Below are 13,839 nucleotides of genomic sequence, written 5' to 3'. Positions count from 1 at the left end.
TTTCGCACCTATGGATAAATCACAACCTGAAGCAGTTTTTTACAACTTAAGCAACACCTTCTGATAGCTGTTGTGGTTGCATGTCCCTGCAACATGACTGTCTGCCTGTAGCTCTCTCATTCACCTAGAAGTTGACCATGGATGGGCTTTCCAAAAATAAAAAAACATTTTATATTAAGGACAATAAATGCAACCAAAATTGGTGCATTTGGAGTGAAGGCCAGAGATTTATCATTGCTCTGATAAAAGGCGAGACAGAAGTGCACTGTCACCTGGAGTTAACTGCTGCTTCTCTGCTTGATTAAAAGAAGTCTGACAGTCGCCTGCTGTTCTATTGAGTCTAGACAAAGTAATGAAGCACTTGTAAACCTGAGATTCAAAACATCAGTCAATTAATGATTGTCTGGCCTTTCTTGTGTTGTTACCCGCAGCAGTAACAACTCGTCTCCTTGCTCTGGATGAAGGGCCTCAACAAAAACAGTGGACATCCTTTGGGGCTGAACTATTGGATGGATCAAATCCTGAAACCTATTGTACAGAGGTCCATGGCCCGAAATACTGAGAGGCTTTAATTAGCACATATAATCTTTGACAACACTCCCATTATAGAACATGAAGGAGGAGATTAGTCTCCAAGTTTTTCTTTTAAGGACACGACATCTTTAAGGACATGACTCCTGTCTCAGGGAGATATTTTTGGAAAGATACCGCTGTCTGTCTCTAAAAGTAGGTAAGACGTTTTATAGCAACAGTGATAGCTACTGTTTGTAGGGACTTATAGGACGAGTATAGAATGGTATGCTTTGGACTGTTGCTTTTCTGTCATCTTTGCAAATCATCAGAAACACCTTAATCAGTCATTTGGACTTAAACTTCATGCCAATAATTGAGACAGACAAAGGCAAAAAAATATTTTTCCTACTCACCAGTTGACCAGCATGGCAGCATTGTTCTCTGACATAAACGGAAGTTCCCCTTGGACGTTGCGAAATACAAATCCTTGGGAGAAAAGCAGTAAGATCCACCAGGGGAACATGTTCCTCCTTATTCCTCTGCCCCCAGTCCTGTCGGGATCCATGCATCAAGGGCAAAGGTGACCCTGGGGTGTCCCAGGTCGGCAGCGCCTGGATGTGTCCGGATGTTTCCGACAGCAGTAGAAGTCGACGGGGTAGCTGTGAGCCAGACGGCCTGGAGTCATGAGGGCGTCAGAGGGCCCAGGTGATGGGGGCGCAGTGAGAACTAATGCTGTTGGGGATCTCCTGATTGAGGCATGGCAGTGGCTGACGTTGATAGGTCTTGTATGTAGTGGTTGCCCTCAGCAGAAGAAGTGGTTCACCTCACTTTCAGGCTGCCGTCAGTTGATGCATTTCCTTCTTCCCTTCGTACGCCAGCCAGTCCCATCAAGAATCTGTGATCATTATTCCACAAACAGCTGCCAAAGAACAGAAAAACAACATAAAAAGGAAGTGATAGAAAATGTCCACACGGTCACCCCCCCTCCATCCCACCAGTGAGTTGCAGCAGTGGCGGGAGTGTCCCTGTCTGTGGCTTAGAGTGTGTGCTGAAGTATTTGTGTATGTGGTGGCCGTGAGCAGTTAGAGATCATGCTTCATGTGTGTATGTGTGCGTATGTGTGCGTGTCGGTGCTTGGATTGGCAGGGCGGAGTAGGCGTGGCTTAGAGCTCTGCGAGGATCCCAGGACAGGAAGCCTCACCCCCCCCCCTCTCCTCCCCTCGCTTTACTCCCTCTCTTTCTCTCACTGATGGCAGGATGCAGATTGTAACCAGGGATTAGGGAGGTTCAAAAATCCGATTTTGCCTGGAGAAAGCCTTGTGTATTACTCTGTGTGTATGTGTGTGTGTGTGTGTGTGTGTGTGTGTGTGTGTGTGTGTGTGTGTGTGTGTGTGTGTGTATGTGTGAGGGAGAGAGAGAGAAGAGAGAGCTTGTGTACATGTGCTCTAGTGTGTGGAATATAGTCATTGGATTTTTCATAGTTTACCAGCGCCTGCAGTCGCACACTGCTGCTGGCGAGGGGATTTTTTAAAGCCTCAAATGCAATCTTCGCTTGTTTAACTGAATATTGTGTCCCCTCTCTTTCTATCTCTCTGTCCCTACACTTTGCCTGTCTCTGGATTTACCTCCAACTGCCATCGCTGCATTGTTGAATAGCAGACATTAACTGCATAATAATCTATTGTCATATTCTCGAAATAATTAATACAGCTTTGCGCTCATTTTTCAGTTTAATAATGGAGTTCGTCGTCATGTTCAACTGAATATGAAATGCTCTCTTTATCCCAGCTTCATTTTTTAACTGTTCCACCTCCGCTGCTTTCAATTCTGCAGTTTCCAACATCTCTGATTATTTCATTACTGAAATAGCAGAAATGAAGAGAGGTACATTAGCTGCGTGAGAAGAGTTTATGGCCACTTTTGTGCCTGTTTCATTCAGTGATTGAGCAAATTTTATTGAACGATTTTAGACCATTTTAGTTTTTGGTCATAAAAAGTAAGGCTGTAATGTTTGTGTTGTTCTATGTGGTAAAACAAATATCCTTTGTGCCTTCAAATCACACATTAATAATCACTCTTTGTCCAGACAGTATTAACCCGGTGTGGTTCAGCTTAAAGCAGATATCTCTATCATTAGGAGACATCTAACCACTCGCCTTGTGTATTGGCCCTGTCTAACTTCATATCCTTTTTATTTCCTTGTCTCCCCTCAGGACAGTATACAGTGATGATGGCCCACTTCTACCTGAAGAGGAAGATTGGATATTTTGTCATCCAGACATATATGCCCTGTTTCATGACTGTAATCCTGTCTCAGGTGTCATTTTGGCTAAACAGAGAATCAGTTCCTGCAAGGACTGTCTTTGGTGAGTGAAGCTGCTTATTTACTTATTTCTACTTTTTATTTGTCTGTGTAATATTCCTGTTCATGCTCATTCACACCAGGGAGAATAATAACAGTTGTCCACTGAGCAGCAGCACTGCAGTAGCTGGCAGTTAAGAGTTATTATAGCGCAGAGTGAGGGGAGACTGTTGCTTGTTTGCAGGCAGCTTGTAAAAAAACTCTATTTAAACTTGCCACGGCCTTTGTTTGCACCCAGGGGTGACCACGGTGCTGACTATGACCACCCTCAGCATCAGCGCCAGGAACTCACTCCCTAAAGTGGCCTACGCTACAGCCATGGACTGGTTCATTGCCGTCTGCTATGCGTTCGTCTTTTCTGCCCTCATCGAGTTCGCCACAGTGAACTACTTCACCAAGAGGAGCTGGGCCTGGGATGGCAAGAAGGCTCTGGAAGCACAGCACCCTAAGGTACAGCTACAGCACAAAACACCTTCAAATACTCGATTATCATACATGTTTCTTGCTTTAGTATAACCAGAGATGCCCACAAAATCTGTCTGTTAGCAGCTGCTCTTAAACATATACCTGCATATTGAAATCATCATAAATAAAATCTCAAACTGCCAGACCACCAGTGGGAATCATGGTGGGGGAAATTCAATTACCCATCAGTCCACAGAAATGTTTTACTGCTGTAAAATCATTAATCCTTCCAGACAGAATGAAACACATTGATTATCTCAGGGCAGAAATACTGGGAGCAACACTGGTGCAAGCGGCATCTGTAGAGGGCTTAAGACTAATTCACCGCTCAATGTAATCTGTCCCACTGTAGAAACGAGACCCTATGGTGCTGTCGAAAAAACCCAACAACGTCTGCTCGGCGGGCGTCAACTACACTCCCAACCTCACCAAGGACGTGTCCATCTCCACCATCTCCAACACGACGTCGGTGCAGCTCCGAACCGCTGAGACCAAGATGGTGGATCCCAAGAAGACCTACAACAGCGTCAGCAAGATCGACAAGATGTCGCGGATAGTGTTCCCCGTCCTCTTTGGAACCTTCAACCTCGTCTACTGGGCCACGTACCTTAACAGAGAACCGGTGGTGAAAGGAGTTGTCACCTCAACGTAATCTCTCTTCTTTCTTTTTTTTTCTTTTTTCTTTTCGGAGACAGAGAGTTTGTGTAAGGGAGGAAGTTTAAGCCTAATTGGAGAGTGGGTGGACTAAAAGGAAAGGGGTTGTTGTAAGGTCTCTGCCCTAGACAAAAAAATATTAAAAACAAATATCTGCGCTTGAAGAACAAAAACAAACTATACTTAACTATCTAATTCAAGCACTTTGAATGGATGGAAGGCTACAACAGAATCCCTTTCCTGTTCTTCATGGCCTAACAAAACGCTTGATCACAAAGGAACTGCTTTTAAAACTCTGTCGACGAGAGAGTGGGTGCTTTGCTTCTTTCTCATCTATCCTTCTGCAGTTTGCATGATGCTCTCCTCAAACCATGGACTCCTCTTTGTCTTGAATACTGACCAAGTATGTCAATCACTGTTTAAAGTACGAGAGCACACTTCATCGCTGCTACTCGAGGAAGGGTTTTAACTTGAACTAATGTAGACGTTTTGAGCAAATTTAAACACTTCATATTCTTATAATGGAGGCTTGAAATGCACTGAGCTTATACTATGAAAAAAAAAAAAACTGCAATACAACATGCATTTGAATTTGAAAAATGGATTTAAAAAAATGTATCTAATTCTACTCTGTGTGGAAGAAACGTCTCTCGAGATTAATGCTGCAAGTGCATTAATAATTTAGTTTTACGTCTCTTTTTTCTTTTTTCTTTTTTTTTAAAAACCTTTGCGATTTTTTTTGTCCTATTGCAGTGAGTGCTTGTGTGTCTCTTTGTACATCTTTACTTGAAGATTCAAAGCCTACTGCTGCAGGCCTGGTTTCCCAAATCTAAAATGCTACCTGAAGGTGAAAAAAATGAGATGTATTTGGAAGATTATCATTGCTGGGGTTTCTGAATTTCTTAATGAAGAGGCTCTTCTTCATTCATAAAATATTTAAAAGTTGTCATTAAGGGAAGCACGCTAACAAGAATATTCGAAAACTGTCTGTGGCCCACTTACAGTGCGTGACTGGACAGCTGTGGATGGTGGACTCAGACAAATTTGGGATTGGATATATGTACTATACCTGAATTTTGAGTCTGGGTCACTCAGCTAGGAAACTAATATTCACAGTTGAGAGACCAGTGCCTGAGTGTGCCACATACAAATCAGCTGAGAGTTTGGAAACTGTCATTTAGTGAGACGACTGGGTTTCAAGCCACTATTTAGGAAAGCATCTATGCTGCTAATGTGTCATTGGGCAAGACTAACAGCTCCAGTTTCACAAAGACAAACTTTGCGCAGATCAAACTGAAATTCAACAGAGAGCAACAACACAAAAAACCTCCAGTATCAGAAAATCAGAAACACAGACAAAAATTCCCCAAGAGAGTGAACACAAGAAAAGCCCTGGTCACACCAGGAAGTGGCACAGTGCATTTAATCCACGGCTCTGCTAAATATTTGGTTCTCGAAGCTGCTACACATGGGTAAATGAAGAGGGAGAGCTAGTAGCTAGCTAGCTTTTTAGGTCAGTCGTTAATGAGTTCGTACTGTTTATGCGAGCTTCTTCCATTTCAGAATCTCTGCCTCCCCGATCCTTGAAAGGTTAGCACTGTCAAGATGGCTTAGTGTAAATTTGTGGGGTAAAGTTCACCAAAATTTAACATGAAACAAAAAAAAATTGCACATATTTACCTTGCCTACGCAAGTGAATCCACTTTCATTGGAATGTGTTGACATTTTAAACGTTAGTGTGACCAGGCCTTTGATTTGAAAAGATTTGGGGAAATTAAGCTGAGTTTCAGAATCATGTAAATAGACTTTTTATTTTCAACTTAAGTATTTGTTTTGATGCAAAAAAGACGATATTGAAATTCTGACATTTGCGTTTTAAGCCCTTAGAAGAAAAAAAAAAAAAAAAAAAAGCCAAAGTCTAACGTTGACTTTCAATTTATTAAGAGTATGTTTTTGTCTCTTTTCTTAATGTTTTTGTGTACGTGTGTGAGATTCTTTTCGTCTTGTTGCTTGTAGAAGAGCTTACATCTAACCAAACTCGGCTTTTGATGTTTGAATTGAATCAGATTTTTATGTACTTATTTCTACATTGACTTAATTAAACTGGAAGCAATGAGCACACGTTATGGCATTATGGCTCGAGCCCACCATAGAACAGCACGTGTGACTTGTTGGACTATGGTGAGACATACTCAGGAACAAAAGGACCCATGCTTCCAGCAGAAGAGTTGCCTCTGAGTCACTACGTCTTTAATCACATGGATTTGAAACAGTGTAGTTCACTCAGTCACCTGCTGCTGGGAGCAGTGTCCCTCATAACTTTTTGGCGCTGAATGGCTTGGTGAAAAACCATGTAAATAAAGACGACATCAGCTGCTACTGCACCTGCTTTGCGAAATAGGGATCTTTAAAGTATGAGTTTGAATTCTTTCCCAAGCGATTTTATTTAGAATTTTTGTGCCATAATATACTGTGGGATTTTTGTGCTGGGTTGGGTTGATGTTGAATCTGCCATTTATGTAAATCTAAGGTGTTGCTCTCTGTCAAATGCTTGGTTGGTGTCTATGAGCAAAGCTAAGACTACTGTATGTTTCGGTGCTTGTTAGAAGCACAGCATCAGTGTAAAAGGAAGTCCAATGAAATGCCGTCGAGAGGCGATCCATACGTCTGTCTGGCAGCCCGGTGCAGCTGAACAGACCAGACATACCTTTCTAACCTCTGTATCTGTTTGTTTCCGACTCTGCTGCTTATACACATTGTCAAGTAAGAGTGATGATTTCCTTTTGTTTCTGATTATGCCTGCAGAGTCCTCTCACAAAGTTTGGGATCATTTGTTTGTTGTGTCAGAGCTGAACTGCTCCAGTGCTGCTTTATTTGAGCTGACTAAGCCTTATTCTGAGTTATGCTACCAAAGGAAATGAAACTGTAATAAGTATTTTGGTCCCTAATAATGTAAGTGTATGTAGCCTCCATTATTTTATCTAGGAAAGGCAATGTCTGTTTGTCAGTCAGTCAGTCCACTACTGAAATATCTCAACAACTACTGGATGGATTGCCATGAAATTTGGCACAAACATTCATGTTCCCCTGAGGATAAATTATAATCACATTTGACTTGTTCAATACTTTGCAAAGCTAATTAAACATGACAATGTTAGAAAGAGTTACACAAGGATTAATTGCAGTGGCCAGTTCAGCGCTAGCAGACAATAACCAACACCACGAAGAAGAAACATATTATGTCTGGAAATGTCTAAAAAATGTAAAGATGTAGGGGTACTGTATTTCCTGTAACATTCCCATCTCTTTTAATGGAGCACTGTAACTCTGTTACCCCAAACTAACTAGTTTTATAAATCTGTTTTATTCTTAAATGGTTCAAAAGAAAACATATAGCCTTATAAAAGCCTTAGTGGAGATAGAAAGGGAAAATAAAACGGAGTTAAAGTTTTCACTAGTGTGTACCAAACATTTTCCAGCCACAGACAAGAGAAGGCTGCTAATATGCTAAGATCACAACCATCATTTCATCGCATGTCAGAAGATCTCTATTGTGCAACCCATCCTCTCTATACATACATCTGTCTTGCCATCCAAAAAAAAATGAGTGCCCCCATTCATTCATCCATCCATCCATCCACCCACCCATCTAACATCCCTCCCTTCTCTATTGCCAGCCAAGAAACGATTGCCCACCCCTCCCTCCTTCCTTCAGCCACTGTGACAGACTCATCTGCCATACATCTGTTAGAAAAGGGATTTAGTTCCGCTTAAGTTGCTTTCACCCGTTCAGGGGGGCCCCTTACAGCAAACTCCAATTTAAGCCCCGACTGGCCCAGCCGATGACAAATGCTTGTTTTTCTCTGTGTAGTGTCTGGACAGATGTGGCTGCTGAGTGTTAGGGACAAATTTAGGATTCATTATATGTACTTTATCCACAGCTAGCTCTTGGGCAGTGAAGCAGACTGAAGTTTTGAACTTGGGTCTCTCAACTAGGGAACGTAATACACATGCAGCAGTCAGCTTACTGCAGGGCTGTGATAGCAACAGTTGTCTTTCCCAGGAGGGCTTTAGGCAGCCATTACACATGCATGAGATCTTTATTGTTTCTTAGCATCAATAAAGTGCTTTTTAAATTTTGTTTTGGAGGAAACATTAAACTGAAACCTTTGCTTACATTTTGCAAAAATGCAGCAAAGCCATTGTAGCTATAGCTGGGCTTGACAAAGTATTTGTGTTATTCATTCTTTGTTTTATGTACTGTATTTGTTTTATGTATTATACTTAAATTAATCAAATAAAAGGTTGAACGAAGACAGTTTTCAGGAATTATTTTGAAACATAAATCAGGATTATAGCTTCTAATTGTATCGATATGATTCCCAATTGACATTAATAGAAAAATAGCTCAATACATAGATTGAATGTAGGAGCTACTTCTCGCTTGTCTCTTTTTCTACCTACTTTTGCTTTTGCGAATGCAGCACTGTCATTACTTTGCCCAGAAAAGATGAATGTAATAAATGAACTTCAGTTACAGGCTGCCAATCTTTATTTTCCATGTCATTTAGACTGAAATTATCTAAAGCCGTTATTGAGTTCACCATGATTTGATGAGCAAGATGCCGGGTTGCTAAGATGACAGTATGTTCACTTTGTGGATTTTATTGAGCATGAGACATCTAATTATTCATAAGAGAGGGAGCTTATAATTTCACCTTTTTTTTTTTTCAAAAGGTAAGTCATCAGTTTTATGACAGTAGTTATTACTCCACTACATTTATTCCACAGCTATACTTACTATAGTTAAGATTGTACATAAAAATCCTATTAATATGACAAGACATGAAACCAGGGGTTCCTAAGCTTTTCAACTTCTGACATCTTACAAAAAGCTAGTTGTGGCTCCTTGTCACATTTCAGATGCCTATGAGCTGTTAGTAGTTCCTCCAAAGAGACATTTCCCCCTTAAAACTTCTCAGATTGTCTCATTAACATAATAATTTGAAGGCCAAAGGGGTGAAATTATCAAATATACTTCACATAAAAATACAGAAATTTGAGAATAGTCAAAAAGGTGAATGTAAATTTGTATTGTGGGGGTTTTAATGCTTATAATAAAGTATTTTTTTACCATTTTTTCCATCACTGTATATCAGTAATATAACTAACAGTGTCATAAATGACATCTGCATGTTTTTTTTTTTGTAGTTTGTTTAGTTTAGGTCAGTGCTGGTCAAGATTGTCCAGCACTGCCATGACAATCTAACATTGCTGCGTTTGTCCTCTGCTGCATCTTCGGCCACCAGGGGGCAGTGAAGCCTCTCGACCTGCACGCAGTGTGTCGCTGTGTGGATTCAGACGCCTCACAGGTCTGTGGGCTGAGCACTGGGCTGCCCCACTGAGTTGTGCGCCTATACAGAAATTACTTATTTCGAGTGTCGGGCAGAGCTCGCTGTGACTCTGTGGTACGTAAACGGGGTGTGTACCGCCTGAATATGACTTCCAGTGGCGATCATCATCAGACGAACAGCAAATATAAACAAAAAATCAAGTACACATTCAATTCAACTGATATCCTACTGTTCTATTTATGACTTATTGATCATATTTGATACTTTTCTTTAAGATGTGCAAAGTAGAGCACTCAAAAATTGAAAACGTGGATAAAGTATTATGAGTTTGAGTTTAGCGATGTTTGATTAACTGGAATAAATTTAAAAGCACATGCAGATGTTTAAATATGCAGCAATTGTAATGAAATAAATAATTGTTGCTCATGACGTAGCATGAAAGTAAAAAAAAAAAAAAAAATTAAAAAAAAATGTTTGCTTATGTTTTTCATCTAGATAATGCAATGCAGTTGTGATCCAGGTATTGTATGTAACCTGTGAATGCATGAGTCACGCAAGATGCTCATCTTCTAAGGTTCACCACCACCACCAGCACCACCAGCAGCAGCACCAGCAGCAGACAGCGTCACCCCAACCACTCTGTTGCCCACACAGGCGTTAGAGAGGGAGGAGGGCGCTGCTGGATCCGGTCGATTAGACTCCCCTCCGCTGGGCTGATCACATTGATTGATCGTCGGGTGCGTCCCGGAGGAACCCCCCCTACCCAATCCCACCCACACCCCCATTCCCCCACCCCCTTTTGCGAGGAGTAGGGAGGATCGAGGGGGGAGAGACCGCTGTTGTGTGGCCGCAGATGACACGCAGAAGAAAGTGTGTGGGCGGATGAGGAAGTTCAGAGCTCGGATTGATGGTTACACACCTACTGTACTGGCACTTTTATCGCGGCAGCGGCAGCAGCACACACCGGGATCTCTATCCACCAGTTCCTGTGATCAGAGGTGATCCGCGCATGGGAAAATGACAATCAAGTTTGTGGTCATCCTCTTTATACTTCTGCTCGTTCAAGGTGCTCGGTGAGTCTGATTCGCACCTTTTATTTTTATCGCATGATCAACAGCTGGAAGATGTTTTCGATTCTTTTAAAGCTTTAAAAGTTAAGGATGTAGAGGCAACTGCGCATTTTATGTGAATGAGTCTGGCTGATAACGCATGTTTTTTCTAAGGGCTTTCCCCGCACATCTCCGCAAACACACACTCACACTGACACACACACACAAAAAAAAATGACACTGCCGTGCCCAAACACAGTATGAGGTCTGACAATCGTTCACGGCAATGCTGCTGCGACAAAGTTTTCATAATTGTGTTTATAAAAGGGGAGCTAACATGATTAACGACCCCCTCCTTCCTTCTTTTCACTCCCCCCCACCCTCACACCCCCTCACCTTCAGTTCTGATCCACTGGAATATGGCGACGACGATGAAGATCACCATGATACCACTGTCAATCAAATGCTGGTTCCCAGGTCGCACCAGGAGGATGCCACTCTGATACTGAACAATCTGCTGAAGGAATATGACAAGACGCTTCGGCCAGACATTGGAGGTAGGGTTAGGTCATATTAATAAGTTTAAAACTTGTGTCATGAATTAAACGATTCAGTTTATAAGAGTTCAGCTTTACCTGGCGCTGTCCGTGGTGCTGGACGTTACTGGTTTGGAGTGGAGCTGTCCATGGTGCTGAAACTAGACGCGCTGCAGCACTGCGTGTCTCCCACCTCTACCCTACCCCACATCAGTAGCTTTAAGGCAGTAGAAAAGTACCATACCTCTAACACTCTGTATCAGCTTGTTACAGATCTCCATTCAAGCTTTATGATGTTAACACTGAAGTAAAAAGATTCAAACCCCACCTCCATTTCTTTATGGCTGCACCATTCCATCACATGAAAGTGTTTTAGGTAAGATTTTCCTTAAGGTACAACCTGACACACAGTATTTGGTGACTTTGACATGACTGATTATTTTCATTACCTTAATTTCTCAGTTAGTCATTTTATTGTTCTGTTAATAAAATGTCAGAAAATAGTGAAAAATCCCCCCTTATTATTATTGATAAATAATCATTAACAGCTGTTTACTTACCAGTCCAGAAGAAACGTTGTGAGTTCGGCATCAAACTTCATTCCTTTACTCTCCAAGAACTATTTCCAGCTGTGCAAAGAAACACACATGCAAACTCATGTTTTGCTTCTATTTCAATCATTTTTTTTCTTGTACTAAAGTTAGCATGCTAATCAGCTAGCCCTGGCATGATCATCACCTTCTGATACTGAGTCGTCCAGTCTGTCCTGCTCAGCTGTAAATGTTAATGCTGGCTATTTAGCAACAGCAAAACTTACAAATAGCTTCATTAATAAATGAAATATAAAATCTCATTATATTATGTGACAGATGTATAGTCAAAAAGCTGAAAACAGGGATGTCTTTCTTCACAAAAAGCAGACATTCTGGCGGCACATGGTTTTCATAGGATTGATCGGATGATGTAATGTCTGTCAGAGATCATAATCATGTCTTTTATTCATTGTTACACATCAACAAAAATCAGACTACAAAGAAAGATGTAGGGGGAAAGATGAGGGGCATGTTCCCTCAGATCTGGCTTTTTCATGTTTTTACCATTATTAGAAAAATCGATTCTCTAAAGAACAAAAGATCCAAACTAATGACAAGTCCTCTACATGTGTCTTTGTATTGGATTACTAAAATATCTATTGTCAAGTTTCCATCAAAAGATAATACAAATTTTAACCAAACTCCCAGAAAATCAGCAAAAGAAAAAAAAGCATATTAATGTGCTTTTCTATCCACTCCTGTTATGTCATGTCAATATTAGGAGTTGGGCACATCCAGATAAATGGTGGCGCTAATTCTGCAGTCTGGCGCCATTAAACAGTTGCAGAAGAAGAGGGAGCAACAAGATGATGTAATTAAAAGAGCGGCAGTCAAACCTCAAATGAACAAAAGTGATGAGGAGAAGTTTTTAAGCGCAAGTTGAAAATGGAAGCTGAGTTACATGTTTCGCTCCATCTTATATATCATACATACAAAGTGTGTGTGGTGTGTGTGTATGTGTGTGTGAGGTGGAGGGTGGTACCTTGAGTCCAAATTCTTCTCTGATTGCAGCCACATTATTTCCGCGATGCTTATGGTGCAATCAAAACTGGGAGCTTGTTGCAGTTGTAGGGGAATATTCTTCTTCAGAGAGTCAGGGAGGCTGGCTGCTAATCAAATGGTTACTGGTTTGATCCCCAGAGTGCTCTCACTGGTGGGCTGCTGACTGGAAAAGTTCCCTGTGCTAAGTGTGTAGTCATTACAGTCCCATTTATTGTTACCGCCACATTTCAAGAGTCATTTGGAGAAATCAAGGCAGTCTGTCTTTGATCTGAGTGTAGAGTTTGAGGTGTGGTGACTGGTAAAGTCACAATCACTTCATTTTAGTATAATAGTGGTGAGAGGTGTGTATTATGGCTCTATAGCTGATCGAATGCACAAAATCAGACTTCTGTACTCATGAATGAAGCTCTGAATGCTAACCTCTGATTTCTGTGATTAAATGGCACACGGCGATGCTTTTACATGTCAGTGAGAAAATACAATGTCTAACACTGAGACATTAGCTGCTATTATTCTTAATGTAAATGCAGGCACAAAAATTGCACTCCTTCAAATCTGAACACAAAGATATGATGCACACATTTTTACATGCAGTGGTATTAACATTTTCCAAAGATATCATTTTCTTTGGTTTCCATAGTGATTAAATGTCCATGAATCCACATAGAAATCATAGAGAAAAGATGATCTTTATAACTCCAGAACTTGCTAGAGAATCATCCTTTTTTTAAAATATATTTTGGTACCAAAGTAATCAACCAACAAAGGCTGACTTAAGAGCTCTATAGGATCTATTGTGCTTGTATCTTTCTTATATTCCAATTTACTTCTGCTTTGGTAAAGTTTTTACTGTATTTCTTTCCTCTGGATGCAGATTTTGCATTTACAGTCAGCAATGTGCTGATGAAATCAGAGGAATAATTGATCGTCTGAAATGTGGAAATCATTTGGGAACTGCTCTACTCTAACTTCTGGAATAAACAATTTTTTTTATATAACATTTTAGATGCTGTTTTGTTTCCTGCTGCTCACTGTGACATTTTCTTCCCCTCTCTCCTCACCTACATCCTGACACATATGTACATCAATACATGCTGAAGAAAAGTTCAACTATTCCAGACTAGTTCCAAAGGTAATTTACCCACAAAATATTCTGTGTTTTATTTTAAGTTTGGCTCCTCACACAGGAGGAGGAAATATATTGAACTCCAACTAAACTAAAAAATGACAGACATCTCACTCACTCAGAAGCACTCCACTAGATCCTCAAGAACTCCAGTGATTTTACAAGTCACAGTCTGAGTCCAGGTG

At 40.9% G+C, this 13,839-nt stretch overlaps 2 protein-coding genes across 2 annotated transcripts in view; one reads left to right on the top strand and one right to left on the bottom strand.

Annotated features, from left to right (window-relative positions):
* LOC111646057 (gamma-aminobutyric acid receptor subunit beta-3-like) overlaps positions 1–1,078 on the bottom strand; it is a 56,440-nt gene extending 55,362 nt beyond the window's left edge. Inside the window, exon 1 of the mRNA XM_023395451.2 lies at positions 927–1,078. Within this exon, the coding sequence (XP_023251219.1) occupies positions 927–1,078 (152 nt within the window). The remainder of the gene's footprint in view (positions 1–926) is intronic.
* The window catches only part of LOC111646059 (gamma-aminobutyric acid receptor subunit alpha-5-like), a 28,233-nt gene extending 19,925 nt beyond the window's left edge, over positions 1–8,308 (top strand). Inside the window, exons 8-10 of the mRNA XM_023395455.2 lie at positions 2,727–2,879; positions 3,114–3,325; positions 3,693–8,308. Of these exons, the coding sequence (XP_023251223.1) occupies positions 2,727–2,879; positions 3,114–3,325; positions 3,693–3,992 (665 nt within the window). The 3' untranslated portion in view covers positions 3,993–8,308. The remainder of the gene's footprint in view (positions 1–2,726; positions 2,880–3,113; positions 3,326–3,692) is intronic.
* The last annotated feature ends 5,531 nt before the right edge of the window (positions 8,309–13,839 follow it).

This window comes from Seriola lalandi, unplaced genomic scaffold (genome assembly GCF_002814215.2).
Source record: "Seriola lalandi dorsalis isolate HSWRI2012SDOR001 ecotype SW California unplaced genomic scaffold, Sedor1 jcf7180002054962, whole genome shotgun sequence".
NCBI lineage: Eukaryota > Metazoa > Chordata > Actinopteri > Carangiformes > Carangidae > Seriola > Seriola lalandi.
The sequence above is the reverse complement of the archived record's forward strand: the minus strand, read 5'-3'. Positions and strand labels throughout refer to the sequence as shown.